This window comes from Myxocyprinus asiaticus, chromosome 22 (genome assembly GCF_019703515.2).
Source record: "Myxocyprinus asiaticus isolate MX2 ecotype Aquarium Trade chromosome 22, UBuf_Myxa_2, whole genome shotgun sequence".
Lineage (NCBI taxonomy): Eukaryota > Metazoa > Chordata > Actinopteri > Cypriniformes > Catostomidae > Myxocyprinus > Myxocyprinus asiaticus.
The window spans coordinates 19,673,328-19,697,224 of NC_059365.1; the positions used below are offsets into that span (position 1 = coordinate 19,673,328).

The following is a 23,897-nucleotide window of genomic DNA, read 5'->3' on the forward strand; positions in this document are numbered from 1 at the left end:
GCGCAAACTTCCTGTGAGAGCGCCAGATCCTACTTGTTTGTTCGAAACTCATGATAAGTGCGCCGCCAACGAGGCTTGAACAGTTAGTCTAATGTTTTTTTTTTAATTTTTTTGCCAGTACCTATGTGATACGATGAGATATAAATGTTTTTGCTTTTAGATGAAGCCAGGACTGTTTGTGTTTTTTTATTTCGACCATTGTTTTATTACTTCCGGAAAATCCACACAGGTAAGACGACAAGTTTCGGTCTTGAGCGCGAGCTCTTTTCTTACTTAATAGCCTTCACAAAAACACACTATGCGTGCTCTAACTTCAGCACTGGGTTATTATTTTTATTTTTATTTTTATTTATCATTTAATAATCCCAAAATGAGAATAAATGGAGTTATGTTAAAGGACAGTAATGCGAAGACTACACTGTTTTCACCGCGGACAAATTGAAGGTGTTTTCCGGGAGACTAGGTATTTTATTAAAGATAAAGGCAACCGGACAGAGTTACATAGAAAAACAAATGCGTTATTTGTATCGCATATGTACTCAAAATGTACAGTCAAGGGCATTTGGTGGTCCAGGTTACCATCAGCTTCTACTGTCAGCTGATTGATGAATGATTTATGGCTTCGTTTTCGTCACATCTACTTGCAACGTGTTTAGGTCATTTAATACCACCTAGACTAATTTCAGAAGGTTAGAAACGTCAAGTATAGCCTAATATGTGGAAGTGAAGTGGAAATGTATTTTTATGTTTTCAAGTAAGCTCTAAATAGGGATTAGATCACATTCTGTTCTTTGTTTGGCACTCAATAGAGTGATAGGTCAAACACCAAAACCATAAATTATTCCAAGGTATTGCTGGTATTTTATTTTACAAAATGATAATATTTTATATGTAGTGTTTTTAAATGGGCAAAGAGAAAATAGAAAGTGTTGCGTGTTGTTATGCTGGAGGTTGAATACAATTGTTCCTATATTAAGACATAAAATTGTTGATCGGAGACTGTGCATGCATAAATGAATAGAACAGATATAAAGTTTAATGAGCCTTTCTCTCATTCCTGTTGACTTGAACGCTCCAGTTGAACACATCAGTATACTAGCATACCTTAATAACAAAGTCATGCTTTTGAGGCTGTGGTATTGCCCATGTATTTATTCTGTAAGGGCGTGGCTGAGGTAATGATTCATGGTCCCTGGCTAAGTTGGGTAGGTGAGAGCATGTTCTCATTTTCTTTGATTTACCAGTTGTTCTGTAAGCAGTGGACAGGAACAGTGTTGATTTATGACATCAACAGCCTGATAATATTGACCGATTGCCTAAAACATCTGGGAAGACTATATGGACTTTGAAACTGTCAACATTCAGAGACTGTGTAATCCACAAACAGGTAAATGAGTTATTGTGTACTCCGGGAGGTGTGTGTAGTGCAACCTTGAGAGGTCAGAAACATATTTTATATCATTATACAGGAGATGAGAGTTCACACACACAGCTTCTCTTCTGTGTGTGAGATACTCCCACGAGCCTGTGGGGTGAGTCCATCTATCTTAGCCAGGGTCACAGTCTTAGTAGACCTGTGTGGAAATGACTAGCAAAACGCATCACTAAGCCACAAGAGCCAGGGTTTTGTGATATAGAATGTTAATCATACATGCTTGCTTTGGGTTAAATACAGTATTCCAGGGTCAATATAAGTTAAGCTCAATCGACAGCATTTGTGGCATAGTATTCATTACAACAAAATTAATTTCTACTTGTTCCTCAATTTCTTAAAAAAAGGAAAAAAGAAAGAAAATCTGGGCTGCAGTGAGGCACATACAATGGAAGTGAATGGGGCCAATCCATAAACATTAAAAGACTCACTGTTTCAAAAGTATAGCCACAAGACATAAACAATATGCATGTTAAAACGATTTTAGTGTGATAAAATAATTTGCTAACCTTTTCTGTGTACAGTAATATGCAATTTTACAACTTCGTTACCATGACGACCTAACGCTGTAAAAATGACAATTTAAACAATTTTACAGCTCAAATAATACACAAGTTTTAACAGAAGAATTAATGTTAATGCTTTTATAAGTTATAAGCTTCACATTTCTGCCTTTAAACCCTCCAAAAATTGGCCCCATTCACTTCCTTTGTTAGTGCCTCAATGTAACCTCGATTTTTGCTTTTTTTTTTTTTTTTTAAAGAGAAAGAGGGATGAGTAAATAATAATTTGTGTAGTACTTAACATTATGTCATGAATGTGAGGTCAGTGCTGATGACAAAATTTGTGTCACATACTGTGCGTGGAGCGATCAGCAATGCGGACAACTGAAGTGTACTTTGGACTTTAGAATTCAATTGAAAGCATGTTACTGTCAACGCATTTTTAAAAGGTTATTTCACCTAAAAATTAAAATTCTCTCATTTTCTCACCCTCATGCCATCCCAGATGTGTATGAATTTCTTTCTTCTGCAGAACACAAATGAAGATTTTTAGATGAATATCTCAGCTCTGTTGGTCCTTACAATGCAAGTGAATGGTGACTGACCTTTGAAGCTTCAGAAGCCACATGAAGGCCACATAAAAGTAATCCATTTGACTCCAGTGGTTAAATCTATATCTTCAGAAGTGATATAAGTGTGGGTGAGAAACAAATCAATATTTAAGCCCCTTTTTAAATCTCCACTTTCACTTATACTTTCACAGTCTGAATGTGAAAGTGGAGATTTATAGTAAAAAGGGACATAAATATTAATCTGTGTCTCACCCACACCTATCATATCACTTCTAAAGATATAGATTTAACTGCTGGAGTCATATGGATTACTTTTATGCTGCCGTTATATGCATTTTGAACCCTCAAAGTTCTGGTCACCATTCACTTGCATTGTATGGACCTACAGAGTTGAGAATTTTCTAAATATCTTCATTTTTGTTCAGCAGAAGAAATAAAGTCATAAACATCTGGATGACATGAGGGTGAGTATATGATAAGAGAATTTTAATTTTTAAGTATATAAATAATTTTCTGTGGTGGTAAATCTTTTATTTTTTTTACACAGAACATTTCTTTAACGGATATATTTTTCTACTGTACATCCTGTTAATCAGAGAACAGTCTCCTAGACAATTTATTTATTTAAAGTGTAGTACTAAGGTAACTAGTTCAGTGTGACTTGATACTAAATGTAGTGGTTAGGTTTATAATTTGCAGATTTAGAATCACTGATTTTGAGTAAATGATTGAGCTCACAGAATCATGTCTGTACATTTATCAGTAGAATATTGAAGGAGAGCGGTAAAAAATAATGTCCTGTTTGACCTCGGACAGCACACACACACGCACAAGCAGCTCGCTGTGTAATTGGTCAGAGGTTGCGCTTGGTTCTTAGAATGCTATGCCTGCACTAGTACCACATCAGCAGTCTATACTCCCCCTCTTTCTCTGTCTCACACACACACACACACTCTATCAACCCCTCCTCCTGAGTCGACACAGCCGGACTCTATACGTTTCTCTCCACTCTGTTGAGCTCCCCTTTAACTGGATGTCCTTGCATGCACACACTCGCACACACAAACACACTCTGTCCCTAGCTGAGATGATGGGCTTTGGTTTCAGTCAGACTGCAGGCGGCCAGCACAGCTGTTGGGCTTGAGTTTCCTGTTTTCAGGCAGTGGCTGCTGGGAGTCTGACTGCACTGCCATCAGAGGTGGGTTTGAAGAATGATTGAGATTTACTACCTCATACAGTACATGGCAGACATTGTGCTGTTTTGCTAATCCATTGAAGAGCCGGGACTATTAATTTCATCATAGATTATGTTTCTAACAAATTTGCTGTTAAACATCTGATTCAGGACATTGTTTTTAATTGTTTCTTCACCTTGAGTAATTAATTAACTGTGCAGAGTTTCATTGAATTTTTGGTGTAGGATTAGCATCATTGAATTATGGCATTTTAGGTGAGATGTCTTTTTTTATGTGTGGAATTTAGGGTTACGCTGCACAAAGTTCCATTGTAGATGGAATTAGCAGAGATTATGTGCCTCACAGGGGGAAGTTCCCCACTGCTGATTGGGCATGAAGGAGTCATTAACAACAAGGCTATAATTTCTATACCATTAATTTGGAGTTCTTACTCTTTCTTAGAGAGCTCCTTTGTTCCCCTATTTGGTGAGTTTTGACTGTTGAACTCCTGCCATTTCATGGGGCTTAACCTGTTTAATGACGTGAACAGTGATAGTTAGCCAAACTCAGACTCCTGTTGAGGAGGAAACTCGTGGAAAGGATACAGCTGCAGCCCTCTCCCCGTATTGTTACTGTTAAGTGGATCCATATCATTTCCTGTCCAGCCGGCATGAGCCAAAAAAAAAAAAAAAAGACTGCCTGACTTGAGCTTCAGTTTTCCTTTGTTCTCTTTTTCAACAGAAACCTCAGATGAAGATCGCAGATGAAGCAGCTCACTGTTTGTTCTCTCTCTGGATTGGAAATATTTGATTGTTTCCAATTTCTCATCTGATGAGGCTTACATCGTGTTTGGAGGCTGAGAAAGAGTCATAAGCTCACTCGCCGGCCCTGCAGACGTCCAGCTTTCTCAATCTGAGGCCATGACAGAGCCCAAGACGTCTCCACCTGCGAGTGGCGTAACGTGGGCACGGGTGTGCAAGGAATGTGGACAGTGCCATGAAGGTCAGGACAGTCACTTGTATGAATACCAGGATGAGGTGGATGATGAGCTGGTATGCCACATCTGCCTGCAGCCACTGTTGCAGCCCATGGACACGCCGTGCGGCCACACATACTGCTTCCAGTGCCTCAGCAACTTCCTCCATGATCAGGACTTCTGCCCCGTGGATCGCCAGCGGCTTCAGCTGCAGCAATGCCGAGCCTCCAGCCTGCTGGTGCGTAACCTTCTGGACAAACTTGCCGTGCTGTGTCCATTCCGCAGCGAGTGCCAGCAAAACATGCAGCGCTGTGAATTGCAGCCCCATCTGCACAACAGGTAAGTGCATGCCATATCGCAACGTTTTTTGAAGTGGAACTCTAAATACCTATTTACATATCACCAGGGCACAGAGGCATGGAGTTTATAGTTTGTAGACAAAGATAAGGATTCATGCCTTTGCAGGTATCAGCATAAGCTAATAAGTGCATATCAGCTCAGTGTGCAATACATACACTCACTGAGCACTTTATTTGTAACACTATGGTCCTAATAAAGTGCCCAACATGGTCTTCTGCTGTTGTAGCCCATCTGCCTCAAGATTCGATGTGTTGTGCATTCTGAGATGCTATTCTGCTCACTACAATTGCACAGAGTGGTTATCTGAGTTACCGTTGCCTTTCAGTCAGCTCTAACCAGTCTGGCCATTCTCCTCTGACCTCTCCCGTCAACAAGGCATTTCTTAACATGCATATTGTTTCCGTAGAACTGCCGCTCATTGGATTTGTTATTGCTTTCGGCACCATTCCGAGTAAACTAGAGACTGTTGTGCATGAAAATCCCAGGAGACCAGCAGTTACAGAAATACTCAAACTAGCCGTCTGGCACAGACAATCATGCCACGGTCGAAATCACTAAGATCACATTTCCCTCCCATTTTAATAACTGATGCTCCTGACCCGAATCTGTATGATTTTATGCATTGCACTGCTGCCACATGATTGACTGATTAGATAATCACACGAATAAGTAGGTGTACAGTTGTTCCTAATAAAGTGCTCATTAAGTTTATATGCATACATAAACCAGAGTCAAGTCAAAGAATATAGAAAGAGGAATGTGTAAATTCTCTGCAAGGTATCCCTGCTGTACAGTCAAAACTATTTGCACACATGTCCATCATTTTCAGAGTACTCAAATAAGAAGCACACATTGTATTACAGTAGTCATTAAGAAAGTTGCTAAACATTTATGGAATCCCACTTATGCAGGTTTCATGTGAGCAGAGAGATTTGTGGGAGCTGAGATGGATTAAAGAATAGATGTGAGTGGACCATATGACAGTGTAGAGGTTCTTGACTCCTGAAAGGGGTGACTCTTTTACATAATGGATCTAATAAGAGATCACATGAATGATCACCATTAAATGTCTTCAAAAGAAGTCATATAGTTCAGACCGGTGACCATCTGACAGGAATTCTTGCAAGCAAAACCATTGAATGACCTTATTTCATTTTGGCTGTTTAGTTAGGATTTAGGCAGTATTCAGTGTTCAGCCTCAAGTAGACCTACAACTCTCCCATTCTATACACATTTAGATTCTACTGCTCTTTAAAATTCAGTGCCAGAAATCTATATAGAATTGGCCACAGTGTTGATCTCCGCACAGTCTGCTTCCAGTGGTTATGGTTGTATGCAGAACAATGACCTTGTGCCGCAGCATTCATCTCCCTCACATGGGTCTTTGACTGTTTGATCACATTTGTCTGCTGTGATGTAATAGTGAGGGCTAAAGGTTGTTTGGCTGATAGTTCATGTGGGCAGGAGTTGCCTAATGTAAACACAGAGAGAGGAGCTGTGGTGGCTTCAGGGATGGGGAGGGAGGTATTGACATGAAGAGACCCAGGTTAGACATGATTCTGCTCCTAGCTCACCTTTCTCATCTCTATCCCTGCAATGCAGTAGAATAGTCTCCTCATCTGCTTACCTTCTTATCTGTACTGAAAATTCCCACTCCAAAGCTTTGCACTGAAACCATTAAATATTGTTTTGGGTTTTATGCTGACCTTTGAATATGATAGATCCAGAGCAGTAGTCAGCATTAGTTTGTGTTTAGGGTATTTTTAGTTACCACTGCTGCCATGATCTGGTAATTAATGTCTTGTAGGTTAATTAACAGCAAACCACTGAGTAATGATGCTGGAGTTCTGTCTCACCATGCTCCAATCTCTCTCTCTCTCTCTCTCTCTCTCTCTCTCTCTCTCTCTCTCTCTCTCTCCTGCTCGCACTCTCTTTCAGATGTCCTGCATTTAAACGGCTCAGGGAGGAGGCAGAGAGAAAGAAAAGACCCTCCTGGAATGAGTTAAAGGGAAGCAAATCAGATGGAGACTTGACTGATACAAAATTCACCCCATCAATAACACGCACAGCTCAAACCAGTGAAACTGGCCTGGTCAATCCTGCCTTTGAGGAGGGTGAAGATGGTATAGTATCACTTTCTGTGAAGCTATAGTACCCTCAAAGCTAATAAGAGTTACCTGATCCATGTATTTTGACCATTTTTGATTCTCCAAGTTTGACCAAGGGGGTCGCACCCTGGATGCATCTGGCGAACTAAACACAGCGTCCTAAAATTTGAAACCATTGTTTTCAATGAATGAACGCATGCCCAGCAACGACTTCTGAGGCTTTTCAAAATTCTGAATGCCACTCAAATGTTTTTCATTAAATTACATCAAATTTGACCCAAATGATTATCAAGGGACATTTATTATTGACTTTAGCCTAGGCTAGAAGATTCATTAGCCACGTTTACCCTATCGGGCCAAATGAGGGCATGCTAGTGCTTCCCAAGGCCAGTTGCCTTCCCACTGTCACTTCTGGGGCTTCATTGTGCCTCCTAAGGGCTTCTTCAGGGCCAACGGCCAAGCACCCTGGCCCGCCGATTATACTTGGACCAAAGAAGGCCAACTGGGGATCGAAGTGGGGTCAGTGTCAAAGATGGAGTTTCGCTGAGTCAGGTCAGAGGTTTCAGCACCAATATTTTGGCTGATGAAAATGTGCAACATTAGATGGACGCAGCGTCTCCCGAGCAAAGATGTGATTAAGTATATTGTTGCTGAACTTGCCAAGTTGTGTATCCAGCACACAACGGTACAGTCTCCTGGGGAAAAAATGCAGGCACAGTACAAATCCATGTTCAATTCGAGGGCTAGCTAGTTTTATCCAGAATGATACGTCAGCTTGATTTTCATATTAAGGGTGGGTTTAGGGCAACGCTGCGGGGCAGTTGGCCCGAAGGTGAGAATGCATATCAATTCTGGTCTAGCGGCTCGAGGTCCGAGGCTTTTGGACCCAGCTGACTAGTTAATAGGCCATGCTCGCACTGGCCCAATAGTGGAAAAGCGGTTATTGTGTGTAGGCAATTTTTCAATAATTAGTTGGTCTTTTTGTGGTTTGACAGCTTGAATAAAGCCTAAGCTACATATAGATAAATTGCATAATAAATGTTGTCCTTATCCTTCAGTTTGCGCAATTGCCCTGTTTTTTTTTTTTCTATACACTAACCTGCAAAATCATTAACATCACTTTTTTCATCCTAGAAGAAGTGCAAAAACCTTTGTATGTACCTGCCACCTCCATTCACTACATGTGTTCGATACCTGTGGGTTTTCCTAACTTACGCATTTATCTCCTTACTATTTCGTGTGTGTTGTCTGGTAAGGATTAGCTTCACAATAGAATAAAGCATGTCCTAGGTGTTTTTTTGTGTTGTTGTTGTAGCATGTTGATTTGTGGTAGCTCAGATGGAAAGGTGAGAAGATTGTAGCACAGACAGTGACAAGCATAGGAAATTGATTTGCAGCTGTGTTTTGGGTAAACCAAAACAGAGTGAATCATTGATGTGTCCCTCCTTCTTCTGGGAAAGTGGTTTAGGAGTGCCAGGATGCTACTAATATTCCAGCAAAATACACTATGGCATTTGAACCAACCGTCATCAACATGTCACTGTCTGAGAACATTTATGCTCATAGAGATTCACTCTTGACACATATCTGCTTAAAGCAGTAAATCTCCTCAGGGGTTTGTCTGGACCTGTAGTCTTGATTATTAATCATAGCTAAGTTACCTAGCAACCGTTTCATTATCTCAAGAGATTATAACCTCATACATTCTGTGCTTCCTAAGATAAATGAATCATTCCAAGGCAACCATAAATCAGCAACAAAACATTTGAGTTAATGCTATATGTTATAATACTTGACAGATAAAATCTCAGCATGTGTGAGGTGTAAATGGAGTTTCTGATGGTTTCGCAGACACCCCTCTGAGGTCCAGTCTCGTAGCAGAGGCGACTGTGGTGGAGCTGTTTCTGGAAGAGCCAGAGGTGGATTTAGGATTGCGTATAGTGGGAGGAAAGGACACACCTTTGGGCAACATTGTCATACAGGAGATTGTGCGTGATTCACTGGCTGGTAGGGATGGCAAGCTGGCCCCAGGAGATCACATTCTAGAGGTAAGGCATACCTGAGATCACCATGCAGTTTTTGTCTGTTTTGACTAACATTATCTATAGACTGAATGTGTTGGATATTTTCCACAAGTCTTATGTATTAGAATCTGTCTTTTTCAATCCAAACCTTATGTTGTCAATGTACACACTCCAGTGTCATTGTGTTTACATTCCAGTCAGGTCCCTGTATAAAGGTCACCTTTTGCTTTTTTCTTTTTTTTCTTTTTTAAATGTGGAGAAATTCCCACTGACTGGCACATGATTAACCATAAAAAAATGTAACCATTTGCTGATGAACACAAAAATTCTGTCATATAGCATATAGGTTTGTCCAAATATATTCAGCAGACATCCCATCAAACGTATCCATTTATCACAAGATCTAATTAATTATATTTAGCTGATTCACAGCTTGTTTAAGTTTCAGTGTGGATCTAATATGGAATGTGGGTCACCCTGTGATTCTCATGTTAGATTTGAGCTTGAATGTGTTTCTTTAATCCTTAATGTGGAAATTCAGCTTTCATGGCTTGAAGATCTCTGTTGTTTTTGAGGATTAGACATGAGAAATTTAGTTACACAGTGGCACCTCTCAATTACAAGGTCAAACCAGTATAAAAGCAGCATAATGTATTCAAAATTGTGTCTGACTGTGTAGACTGCAGAGTTACCTTGCATCTTTATATCTCTGCTATTTTAGGCTATAAGAGAAAGGGTAATATTTGTTAAAATATTTATGAAATGGATAAAGCGCATATATAATAAGTTTAATTTACATTTCCACTCTGGGTGTCTTTGTGATTTTATGTTAACATTTGGCCTTAGCTCTTAATAAACATAGTGGACTTTTATTGTACAGTAGTGGATAATGGTAACATGATTAAAATGACCAAACACACAATGCTTTGCTTACTTTTGCAATCAAATAGAGTTAAGGTTATTTTCTGACTTCAGTTCAGTTTAGCAAATGTACATTGTTGTTCCCACAATCCTGTGCTCTCCTAGGATTTCTGCCCCTGGCCATCCTGAAATGCAATGCCTAAGTAAACCAAACCAGCACGACTGGCTTCACATTCAAATTCCACCCAGAGTTTGAATGAATACCTCTAGCTCATCTTGTCTTCTTTGAGATCATATATGTGGATATGTGAATAAGACCAACCAGCAGCCCTATGAATATCTGTATCCCAAGCAGAGCTCCTCTGACTTTTCAAGGGAGATATTGCCCATAAAGAGATCGGTGGATGGCTTAGATATCTTATTTCTTGAAATGGGATCTCTCCCCCTCTCCCCAGCATTGCATTGATTATCACAAAGGGCTGTTCCAAGCCTGAGGTAGGAAAATGTTTTCAATCTAGAAGCATAAATAACCGTATATTATTTTTAGGATCTCTTAATATTCTGTTCCTTAGAGAGAGCAAAAAATTATTGGATTTCAGATGGTTACATGTTACCCCCATTTGATATCAGGACAGTACTTTTGCTGCAAGCAGGATTGAGCTACCTACCAAGTACTAGACTGAACCTAAATTAAACATTGTCATTAAAAACTCTAAATCAGGGCTACTCAACTTCTGAAAGGTTCAGGGCCGCAAAGCTGGATCCCTGTACCCTCGAGGGCCGCACTCTTAATTCTTATGATTCTATACACTGATCAGCCACAACATTAAAACCACCTGCCTAATATTATGTAGGTCCCCCTTGTGCCGCCAAAACAGCACCAATCCGCATCTCAGAATAGCATTCTGAGATGCAGTTCTTCAAAGGATTTTGAGATATTTTTACAGGAAAACAATAAAAAAAATGATCAAGAATGCGATTTTTGCCCTAATATCATAGGTCTTACTAGAAAAAAGAAATTATGATCTAACGTGAATTGTCTTGATAAAAAAAATAGGATCGTGCCTGGTAACGTGCATGTAAAATGGTTAGAAATAGCATTTTAGATTAGTGTAAAGCTGACAATTTACACAAGGTTTATTTATATTTCTTCTGCTATTTCTTCATAAGAAAGTGTTTCACTGCTGTTCAAATGCAATTTGGATCGCATCATTTATATGTATACATTTTTCCATCTGAAAGGACTAAATATTAAATGAATCAAATGACAATAAAATGCAAAGTAATCTCTTCAGTAATCAAAATACTTTTTGAATGTAACTGTATTCTAAATACCAATTATTTAAATTGGAACTATAGTGGAATACAGTTACTTATATTTTGTATTTTAAATACGTAATCCCGTTACATGTATTTCGTTACTCCCCAACCCTGTATAGATCAGTTCTGTTGTCACTGTGATTGTCAACTAACAAATACCATGAGTGTTCAGCAACACATACGCCAGAGATATGTTCAAAAACAAAAGCGATATATCCCAAATTAGCACCAAACATCCTTCAGAGACAAGTCATATAGATTTTTTCACCTCCCTTAGCATTTTTCGCCTAAGTAGATCACTTAAGCATATGCGTGAAGGTGTCAAAACGCCGTCACTGCAGGCAAAACTGTTATTTTTTTCCCTGTAAATACTATTGTCATGACGAGTACATATCTCTGATGAGCTATTTAAGAGATTGGACAGATTTGCGCCGTATTGAAGTGAGATTGTGAGCGTGCATATTTGATTGACAGACTGCGAGTGAGTGCACATGTACTGTGTATGAACGTGCGCACAGACCGACCGATGCTCTCCTAACATCAGCCATGCTCAGATGTTATTTGTTATTTATTTGTAACATCCTCTTGCAGTTGAATTCCCTCTCTAATGTGATTCAGCAATGTAGAGAACTAGCGTAAATCCTCATGAAAATGGACACCTCACAATTCATACAGATTTGATAGGCTGCTATAAATATTTTTCTGATGATGATATCATAACATGGGCCACAAAAGATCGCTCGAGGGCTGCATGCGGCCTGTGGGCCACGTGTTGAATTGCGCTGTTCTAAATTATATTTAAAAAATTGCTGTGGTAAATCTGTAATTGTTGCTCATATAGCAATTATACTAATGGTATACCCTGGCTCTTTAACACATCTTAAAATAGTCATGAATTAATGGACCTGCTAGTGACATAGGGAAGTCGCGGAAGTAGAGAACGAGGCGTTTTTACAGCTTGGTTTCAATAAATGCTTTTATTGCATTGGGAATTCCATCCGTGAAGCAGACTCACTCTCTGTCTTCAAGACACATCTTTTCCATGAGCACTTAACCATGCACTCATAAAAAAAAAAATGCGGTCTCCTTAAGATGATTTGCTTATGATGTATTATTCCTCTTTTGTAAGTCGCTTTGGATAAAAGCATCTGCCAAATGAATATATGTAAATGTAATTAAGTTTTGAGTTCTGAAATTCACAGTATGTTTTTATAGTAGAATGACTTGTTATATGTCATGATATGGAAAAATGTGATTCCTCATGACAAATGACCCCTTTAATAACAAGATCTTTGTATCTGTTTGGCGTATTTAAACTAACAGTGTGGTCTTCCCTATTTGTAGGTGAATGATGTCAGTTTTGCATCCATCCCCCACAGTCGTGCCATCGCTGTGCTTCGGCAGTCATGTTCCCGTCTCAGGCTAACCGTTATGCAGGAAAAGGGCTTCAAGCCCCGCCCGGAACAACTTGCGCAACCATCAGCCTCTCTTCTATCACAGCTGTCCAATCCCAACCAGAACCGTGGCACTGTCATTCAGGTCACCTTGGTGAAGCGCGATCGCTCTGAGCCACTGGGCATCAAACTCATCCGGAAGTCTGAGGAGCCAGGAGTCTTTATCCTGGACCTTTTGCCTGGAGGCCTGGCTGCCAAAGATGGGAAACTGCGGAATAATGACAAAGTGCTGGCCATCAACGGACAGGACTTGAGACATGGCACCCCAGAGAGCGCAGCTCAGATCATACAGGTACTAAGAGAGGGGAGGAATCTTCTCAATTCAGTCAGCCAATTTATATGCACATTAAAAGTTTAATTTTCGGTCAGTCTTAAACAGTAATTTGTCTTTTTAAAATGTCATGTAAACGCTTTAGTCTGACTGAAATCATACCAGTTGATTTTTGCTAAGCTGGACTATTTGACCTATATAATGCCACTGTAGATCGTCTTCGCCCAGCATGTATACATGTTAATTGGACTGCAATTGGCCTCAGCGTGTTGCATATGCTTGGAAATACAAAGGTGATGAGTAACATGTATTTAACACTTCCTCAGCTGATGTACTTCCTTCAAATATTCATTTATGCATTGTCATGTATACTTGGACAGACTGATGAAGACCGTAGCTTGACTATTTAAAGACCTGCAGTAGCTCGATAAGTGTGCATATAAACGTACTGAGTGAGAAGAACTGCAAGACCTTGAAATCAAACACTAATAAGAAATCATTCACTTTTAATCTCCAACATGATCTGACTGTAAATGTAAGTGATTATTTCTCTGTTATGTATGTGGCAGGCAAGTGAAATGCGGGTGAACTTCGTAGTAATGAGGCTTCCTGATCTCTCTGAGGAGGGGGGTGAGGGACAAATCAGAGGGGCCAGGAGGGGCCCTGAACCGCAGTACTTCAAGCGACGCTCCACATATATGAAGGTAAAGAAATGTACTTCACAAGCTCTAAAGCATCTTTTATGGCCACAAGTTTAAAGTAAAGCCTAGTGTACACTACACGACTTGTGAGTCACAAGGCACCGACTACAGTCTTGTCATAGTGCTGGTGCGCACACTACATAACTGATTGCAGACTTGGTGTATCAACTACACAACCATCCGTCCCCGACTGATGCCCTGTGTACACCTGGTATTAAGATGTGTTTTGGGTGATACAGTCACAAGTGTACAAGTGAGATACATCACCATTACACCAGGTCATCTCTTTTGACCACTTGTGTTCAGATTTCGAGGGGAGAGTCTCTGATTTCATGAGGACATACATCAGTCATTACGTCTGTGTTTTACTGAATAATAATAAAACGCAAAAACATAAAAGAAGAAAAACAAAGTGCAAAAAATCTTAATTATATGCAAACATGACTAGGGCTGGGTAAAAATATTGATTTTCCGATGCATCGCAATCTTCATTTGAACGATCTTGATATCCAACCTTAAATCCCAAGATCAATCTTTCACTTTATGTGGCAACCCTCTATAATATAAGTAAATAACTTGCATGTAAAAATTTAAAAATAAAAATGTCTAGGATTAGCAACTGGCAAGTAAATGTTCAGATTTCACTCACCAGCGATTGAGTATTATAGTGGAGAAGAAGTTATTAGCACAGAGGTCCTTTCACTACGTGTTGAGAGTAAAAGTTTGGTTTAACTCATTCTATGTGTCCAAAGATGAGATCCACGGATCCATGTCATTGAATAATGTCTCTTTTAATACCATTTCTGTTTTTACACAGTTGTTGATTAACAATAATCAAAAAATAAACTTTTAATTCTAATTACACATGGATGGGCACGTCTTCTTTTGTTATATGTGGTAGTCTTAAAGAGACGGTACCTATTTAGCACATGCTCTACAGATAAATGTAAATACTTGTAAAAAGTACAAATTATGCAAGTAAAAAATAAAGATGTAACAAATATATATACAGCATAATATATGCAATTTCAAGACATTAACTGATGTTATAGACTGACTTTATACATTTTCCAAAAGCTAAAATGTGACCTATTTGATATAAACCAATGATAAAATATAATTGGTAAAAATTATATTTTTTAATTGTACCTAGAAGAGTTGCTTAGAAGGTTCTTTTATGATTTTTGGGCATTAACGAGAATTTTTTTCATATACAAGCAAAATGAACATTGTAACAGAAATGTGCCCATATGAATTGATATTGAATCAAATCGAATCAAGATCGGAATGGAATCGAGAGCTTGTGAATCCGAATCGAATCAGGAAATCTGCATCAATACCCACCCCTAAACATGAAGTTTAGAGCAGAATTGAGTTATTTTAGTGCAGTACCTGTAACTGAGCTTCAATGTGCATCCTTCTCATATGTTGGTCCCTATTGTGCATGTTCATGCATTCGCTGTTTTTCATTTTCAGTTCGTACGCTTATGTCCCTTTAAATATGCAAATAACGGTAAAAAACAGGCCATTGCAGCTGTCTTTAGGGCCGTACTGTTTTAAACAGATCACCCAAAATCTAGTAGTATTTTAAAATTAAAATAACAAAATTCATTCTTGATAACATGGCTTGCCCGATTTTCATGCTTATTTGCGCTTATTTGCAAAGGAAAAAAAGAAAAACTGTTGAAAATAATATAGACAGCAGGTAGGGAGATGTAGGTGATGTTTTATTTTATTTTCTAATTCTTTGTCTCCTGCTTCCCAGTACAATGCTCTTCTCTTGCCCTCTTTCTGTATTCCTTGGCTGTGACTCATTGTCGGTCTCTCGCTCATTGGGACAGTGCCCACACCTGACAAGATGTCTAGATATTAAGCTGGTTTGAAATCTGTCATAGCGTCTGCGACTAGTCTTGGCATGTTGTATGAGTGCGCACACTACAGCACCATTTGTCATGAGATCTGAGACTTCTCATCGCGGACCAGTCGCTGACTCAAAATTTCAAGAGAGAGGAGCTGGAGTCATGAAGGGTACACTTGGCTTAACGAATAGTCAGAGCCGTAGCCTAGTAGTTGGTGGCACAGATGCTCTGACAACTTAAGCTATAGGGCATATAAACATATTTATCTATGTATGTCAAGAAGGAAACCAAAACTACCCTGTAGTTACAGTTATGCTCACTTATGCTCACTTTAGTATAGCTTGTTTGCATGTTTCATATACTGTGCTTCAATAGTCAAAGCCTGCGTATGTGTGCAAGATCACTTTTCACCCAAAGACCGGTCACACCCTGCTTTTGTGACACTTACACATATAGCACATACAGGCTGGGTAGTGGGAGATGAAAGCTGATGCCCCCCTCTCTCTCTGGGACTCGTCTCTGATCAAAAGGACCGGGGTGCTGCTCTCTGAACTTTTGCAGCCACTGTGTTTGTTTGTAGCCAGGGATCAAAGCTGGTGACAGTTAGCTTTCACCTGTGGAGATGAAGCCTTAACTCATGCTGGGAGGAAGGGCCTTCCTGCTGGGTAGGAAGAGCCCACCCCTCCCCCTCTGGAGGTCTGGATACTCCAGCAAGACTCCAAAATAGTTGAAGGAGTGAACTTAGGCACAGTCTATTGAGTTATGATGGCAGTGTGTCAGAGCTGCTCACTTTAACACATCTCTCTGCTTCGCAGCAGGATCTGGAATGTTTGTTTTCACAAATGTTTTCACCGCAGGAGTCTTAAGGCACGTGTCTTCAGCTTTCACTTTTCACCCATCCCCCAAGTTATGTGAACAGGAAGTATATGACATTTTAGAAGAATTACAGTTGCTAGTAAAATGTGAACTGTTGGAAATTGTTGGTATTGGTCATTACCAGGCCAACATGGAATCTGCGTGTACAGAATTCTGAAGAAAGCTCCACAGATTTCTGCAGAATTGGAACGCCCATCGTTCGCAAAGTTCTACACATCCTCCACCCCTTGTGTGTTTATTAAAGCAATAAGCCACGAGAGGCTGTGTGTTACTAAGTGTAAGGGCCGTTCTCAGGCACAACATGAAGCAGAGTTTTCTAAATTGCCAGCAACAGCAATATGATCAAATATGCCAATGTAAAATCAATAAACGGTTACATTTATCATTAATTAATTAATAATCAAAACAAGCAATTTTCCACCTAGTAATGTAGTTAATTATCCTAACTGTAGGTGTTTGTGTTTGCAAAGTAATGTAGCAACTTAATATAGGCTTTTTTAAAAAAAAAAATGTATCCCCTTTTCTCCCAATTTGGAATGCCCAATTCCCACTACTTAGTAGGTCCTCGTGGTGGCGCGGTTTCTCACCTCAATCTGGGTGGTGGAGGACAAGTCTCAGTCGCCTCCACTTCTGAGACCGTCAATCAGCACATCTTATCACGTGGCTCGTTGTGCATGACACCGCGGAGACTCCCAGCATGTGGATGCTCATGCTACTCTCTGTGATCCACGCACAACTTATCACGTGTACCATTGAGAGCAAGAACCACTAATCACGACCATGAGAAGGTTACCCCATGTGACTCTACCCTCCCTAGCAACCGGGCCAATATGGTTGCTTAGGAGACCTGGCCAGAGTCACTCAGCACACCCTGGATTCGAACTCGCAACTCCAGGGTTGGAGGTCAGCATCAATTCTCGCTGAGCTACCCAGGCCCCCTACTCTATATAGGCTTTTAAACTCTGATCGACCAGTCAGAATTATCCATTTTAAAATAAAAATTTTGGCTAATTTTATAATGCTTCCAGCTACCAATAAGAGTTTAGTACTTTCAGCTCAGCATTAACATATTTGACCATGTACATTAATACATTCCCCAGATTGTTCTAAAAAATCAATGCTGAAAGTGTGAAAAGTCAGCAGATTCTATGTAGACCTGGTCATAACTACATTAACACGTTTTGTGTTTTTTTATTGTGTGGTTTGATATGTGTGTGTGTGTGTGTTATCTGTCTTTAGGACCCTCCAGGTGGGTTCTCCAGTCAGGAGAAGACAGTGAGTCTGAAGAAGGAACCTCGACACTCTCTGGGCATCACCATTGCAGGCGGGAGAGACTGTCGCAGCCGTTTGCCCGTCTACATCACTAGTGTACAGCCAGTGGGCTGCCTGCACAGAGACGGCACCATCAAAACAGGTCTGATTAAGTGTGCCTATTCACACTTGTCTTTATTCACAGCATTTATCAATTCTCCTAATTTCTTCATGTCAATACTTGGTTTCTCTATGTCTCAAATGTTTGTTCAATACTGTGCTGTCATGGCTGCTGTTGCCCAGGTGATGTACTGCTGAGCATAAATGGTATTGACCTGACCCAGCTGACCTACAATGAGGCAGTGACTGTGCTAAAGGCTCAGGCTGCTCAGAACACAGTAACATTACAAGTCATCCAAACCTTTGCTGACAAGGAGGAAAAGGATGGAGAATCTAGCAGTACAGAAGACATGGACACACTGGAGGCCCCCAAAGAGGACAATGTTAACTGGGTTCCTCTCTGGACCCGCTGGCTTGGCCTACCCAGGTTGGTGGGCAGAAATGGGCAAAGCTCAAGTTGAATTTGCTCCCTAGATAAATGTTTTGGTGTAGATTATTAAAAGTGCACTCCGTAATTTAGTACTTAAGAAAATATTTTTTAAATCATGTACACTCACATAATACATAACTAAAGTATTGTAATTAGAGCTGTCAAATATAGCACATTAATGCATGCGATTTATTTAAAAATGTTTAACACATTAATTTTTCTTTAGCGCAATTAATGCATTTACCAATTTTTATTCAGCTCAGTTCAGAACTGGTTGGAATAGGGCAGAACATTTGCAATGTGTCCGGGGTCCTTACACTGACGGACACACCACAAGCACACACAACAGTGATTCCGTGTCAATGTTCAAGTGATGAAGAAACGACCTCTTAACTGTATGTTGTGTACAAAACAAAACAAACCCAACCCAGATGGGACCTGTGAAAAGCTGCTTTCACATTACTCGCTGAAGTGAAACATTAGCATCTCTCGGCGCTGTTGCGCTTCCAATCGTACAATTTACCATTCATAAAATTGTATCATTAGGTGGACAGTGCCAGCGCTAAAAGCAAAACAAGACGTTCTTTGCAAGCGCTTTTCATGTGGAGTTCAAAACTCCATGAATCATGTGAATGTGACATCACGATTGATAGAGCAAAGTGAATAGCCATTATTAATATTGTGAAGGGTGAGGTTTAAAGATGTTTAATATCCATTGCAGTGAATACTCAACCTATGAGGAGTAGTTCTTTCAGTTAGTCAACCTCCCACTTAGACTTTGGGAAATGTTTAATGTTACTTGAATTGGTGTTTTAGTGCATTTCTACTTTATAATGTGGAATACTTTGTTTGGAAAATGTTAATAAAACATTCTTACAAATATTTTTCTTTTCTAAGAAGGGAATAAATGCATTTTGACAGTAAAATAAGTATAATAGGTAAAATAAGTAAAATTCAAGCACTTTCAAAATCTGTGATTAATCATGACTAACTGTGCAAAAAAAATAATCATGCAATTAATCGTGATTAAAATTGTAATTGACTGACAGCACTTAATGTAACAGAAAACTGATCTCACAGTGAAATCAGTAGAAAACAGTAGTTTGACTTCTCTTTAGCTAATATCGGTCTGTGTTAGCGAAATGCAAAACACTCCCCCCAGTGGTCAAATCGGTAAGTGTTGTTGGGCGTATGGGCACATGTTAGCTCCTTACTGATGATGTGAAAGTGATTACTTTCTGGTTTCAATATGGAATCCAAACCCGGGTCTCCCAAACGTGCTTCTAGTCACGCCACAGAGGAAGGTAAACATGCGGGAGCTGATGCAAAAAAAATATCTGATAGGAGACCGCGCTTGTCTTTCACTCTGCATAATGTGGCCGATGCTGGGGAACACTCAGAAACAACATGCCGACTTCCCGTGTGATCATGTTGGCATCCATGCCTTTAGATGCCCAAGAAACATAAAGTGCAACATAAACAATATTATGTTCTGTGCAAAACTTGTGTGATCATTTTGTAATACTTGTTGAATTCCTTCTTTTTACAGTATATGCAAGCATGTGAGAAAAGTTAATAATTTAACAACCTCTATTTAATCACAAGCTACATGCACTGGTGTCGAGATATTATGCTGATGAAGACCAACAGTGAGAGTTGGGGCTTCAGTATCGTCGGGGGTTATGAGGAGAGCCACGGCCAGCAGCCCTTCTTCATTAAGACCATTGTGCCTGGAACCCCAGCCCACTTTGATGGACGCCTCAAGTGAGTCTCCTGTCCCCTTAAAAGTAACATTGTTATAGAATAGATTAATCACTTAAAGTAGTGTTTCTCGACCTCCACAGCCCCATCGGCTCAAGTGCCCCTTCATCGACACCAAACCTGAAATGTTCCTTTTAATTAGTATTTAACTGGATTTCTTTAAAAAGCAACTGGTTGGGAATCACTGACTTATGGCACATTATTTTTATGCAAAGTTCACTGATGCATTCTAGTTTTCATCATTGAAACATGAATTAAAGCTAGAATGTAAGACCATATTCTTTTGTAACAGTGTGGAGTGAGTCAGCTCCAGGATTTTCACTGTCTGCTGCTATAAAATGCTTTGTTTATTGAGACCACCTTATGCTTTCCTGCAGGTGCGGTGATGAGATTGTGGCTGTGAATGGAGTCACTACAGTTGGCATGAATAACTCCTCCTTGATCCCAATGCTGAAGCTGCAGAAGAACAAAGTCACATTGACTGTGGTGTCCTGGCCTGGCAGCCTGGTTTAAAGACCTGGTCTGAACTTGTACCCCTGTTACTGGTTCTATCACAAGATGGATTTTTAGTTGATATACAAGTCCATAATTAGAAGAGAGAATTGCATATTAAATGTTGTTTTGTCCTCCCTGAAGGACAGGTTGCAGGTAAGAACAGATGGGGCAAAACAGGGAAGACTGCCAACAATCACTGACCCGGAGTTAAAAACAAGCAGGAAGGTTGACATTGTTTAATCCACTGCACTGTAGACATTTTAGTGTTTTGCAGGTGTAATATTCTTTTGTTGAGCTGTAATGATGAAGTGTGAACTGCACTTAAGGACACTGGGCATGCTTGACTTAACAAGAGAAATATTAAGTTCCTGTTTCAATAGAAAACTTTTAAATTGGGACATTTTAACTTTGAACTATGCCTCCTGCCTGGGTCTATTTTAGTATGAAACTTTAAGACATTATTTCCATATATAACTTTTAGAAGATGTATGATTTACTTTAAGTGGTCAGTAGTGAGGTAATACAAATAATTATTTTGACAATGGATTTGGACCATATTAAATTCTTATATTGATGGCCTCTCTAATTACACTCTAATTGCACATAGATGGCCTCTCTTGTTAAGTGTTCTGAGCATAGTGACACTAGTGTAACCCTTTGTTGTTGCTATTGCGGTATTAGTATGGACTGTTTTATGAAACCACAGCTTGGCTTGTTTGAAATATTTTCAAGAATGTATTTCTCGAGTGCCTTGCATATAAAAGTGTACATACACACTGATTCACACTTGCCTTAATTGCCTGTATACCAAAAATGGCATTCTTTATCATTGGCCTGTTATCAAATTTAGACTATTTTAATACCTTTTATAAATGCTTTCAGTTTTTTTCTGCTGAGATCTGAGTTTGACCTCTTTTTAATGTGCTTCAGTGAATTCCAATGATGTTCTGTCCTTTTGAGTAGCTGAGTAGCATAGCAACAGGAAAGGGTTGCTATGTCGACAGAATAAAAGATTGTGTTCTATTTTATTATGTCATTGTTGTGAGGCAGTGACGCACACTTTTTTTATTAATTTTTTTAATGTTTACTCTCCTAATTGAACCGTAACATTATTTTCTATTCCATTAGGTGTATTCTTTTATTTTCTTAACTCCTGTGGATTACCAAACAATTATTTATGCTCCATATGTATGTACATAATCCATCCAAATATAATGTAATCCACTAGGTCTTATCCTAAAGTGCATTAGAAAATCAAAACCTGATCTGCAAGTTTCACTACAGTATCTGACGAAATTTTAAACCTGTTTAGATTACATATGGTTTTGCTTCAGCAGTGTGATGTTTTTCTGTTATTCAAGAGCTAATGCTAAAGACCCATATTTCACTGCCTCTGCAAATCAGTCATTATAGTTCCTGTGGGATTCCTAGGCAATAACAGCAGCTTTGCCCTGTTGGGTATCACTCCATCTGAGCAGCTTGAAGGGCAAATGAGCCACGTGCTGTCACACGGGATCTCTGGAGGATGTAAATCAACCTGCTGCAGTTTGAATTTAAGCCTTGAACTATGAACTAAGGATTAAATGGTTTTAAATCCTTCTGACAAGCTAAACCAATGTAACCATAGGTTGCCAACTGTGAAAGAATAAATAATGATGTTTTCTATACAGTGTGTGAGGTATACACAGTTGGATTTGGAGTGAGATGTTAATGTCTCAGTTATGTCAAACTCCAACTATCAAGACATTAGCTGTCCAAAAGTCATAAGTCACTGAGCACCTGCAGAGAATGTGAGACTCAAAACAAAGCACAAAACAATACAGTAGGTTGCAACGGGGCTAAAGGCACACCTTAAGGAGAATTGCTTTTTTCTGGTCACAAAATGAATCAAGATTTAAATAATCGAGTTATTTTTACTGAATATTGAAGGAGCTACATCATTTGTGTGAGAAGAAATCATAACTGTTGTTTTGATTAGAATTCACCTCAAATACTATACTTTCACTTATTGGACAGTTATTAAAAAAAGTTTGATTTAATCACCTTGAACAAAACTGAAAATGAATATTTTTTTTCACAATAAATGTGGTGATTTCAGGGATTTTCATTTGCTACATAAATTTGCAACATTTTAAACCAATATTAACAATTAGATAAAATTGTCTCAAAATCAACCTTTAGACACCACACACAAAGATATCCTGGATCAGGTAAATTTTGCAGTGTATAGTGACAAACAGGTGTTTAGAAAAGTACTGTGGTTTTTGTTGCTATTTAGTGTTTAGGGAGAAAATAAAATCAAAGGTGCCTTTTACCCCAGGGGGCCTTTAGCCCTGTTGTACCCTGTTACACACAGATCTTTATCTCTGATCATATATGTCAAAGATGTGACAAAAAAAATATTAATGTAACCAAAGAATTCTGTAATGTGCAAATTCCATCAAAAAGGACAATCTAAAATCTGTCATTATTTAAAGTCAAATTTGAAACTTCACACTTACGTATTTCCACTATCTTCATTGTGTCTTAGCCTGCCCCCTAGAGGGCATGTGAAGCTCAATATAATAACATTTATTTAAAATGTATGCATTGTTGTACAATTGCTGCTAAATTAGGCTAATATCTACAAAATATATTATCTAGCTAGTATCTTCTTGGACCACTAGTAAAAGAGGTCATATTCTCTTAAGCGCAGCTGTGAATCTGAATCACTCATGCTGAGTTAAGTTTGTTTTTCACACTCCTCTCAACCCACCCCCCTCTCTATATGGTCTATAGAGCCCAATGCGTTAATGTAATATTTGTATCCTTATGTAAATGGAAAGTAATAGCAATACATTACAATTTTAATTCCCTGTATTTATGCATTAAATCTATTTTAAATCTTCTGGTCTCTATGCTGTTATGCTTTGAACTATGGCACATCTTTTGCTCTCTTATTGCTGTACATACCACAAACATTTAGGAATCCTATTTTAACTAGAAAAACTAGTTGTGAAAGCATTTTCAAGTTGTAATAATGCCTACTATGAGAGGGACAGAAAAGGTTACATAAGTTACATAGTGAGTAAAAACAAAACTTATGTCAAAATGAAGCTGGAGAAGCTTAAATGTCTGGCAAAATAGGAAAAATGAGAAATGTGACTTGCTAAATGTAGAATTTAAAGGGACTGCTAATTTTGTTTTCATTATAAGCTACATTTGATTTGGAATTGAGGGGAAAATGAAGTATTTCTAAGGATAACACAAATATTTGCATACAATTAATAACACCACCTCTTCAAATAAATTTGTTAAACTGACCTCAGTTCACTTTTTTTTTTTTTTTTTTTTACAATTATTATCCCT

The 23,897-nt window shown here is 39.0% G+C and overlaps 1 protein-coding gene across 2 annotated transcripts; it reads left to right on the forward strand.

Moving 5' to 3' along the window:
- Positions 1 to 15: 15 nt before the first annotated feature.
- On the forward strand, positions 16 to 23,435 carry LOC127413132 (ligand of Numb protein X 2-like). Of its 2 annotated transcripts, none has more exons than XM_051650016.1 (10): positions 16 to 229; positions 4,424 to 4,997; positions 6,957 to 7,141; positions 8,978 to 9,174; positions 12,676 to 13,077; positions 13,626 to 13,760; positions 17,732 to 17,906; positions 18,047 to 18,290; positions 19,899 to 20,057; positions 20,432 to 23,435. In XM_051650016.1, exons 2-10 carry the CDS (start codon positions 4,603 to 4,605, stop codon positions 20,565 to 20,567), a joined length of 2,028 nt encoding a protein of 675 aa, XP_051505976.1. In that variant the 5' UTR covers positions 16 to 229; positions 4,424 to 4,602; the 3' UTR covers positions 20,568 to 23,435. The 2 variants fall into 2 exon arrangements, with proteins under 2 accessions (XP_051505976.1, XP_051505978.1); XM_051650018.1 differs by lacking the exon at positions 16 to 229 and adding an exon at positions 3,578 to 3,705.
- Positions 23,436 to 23,897: the final 462 nt, after the last annotated feature.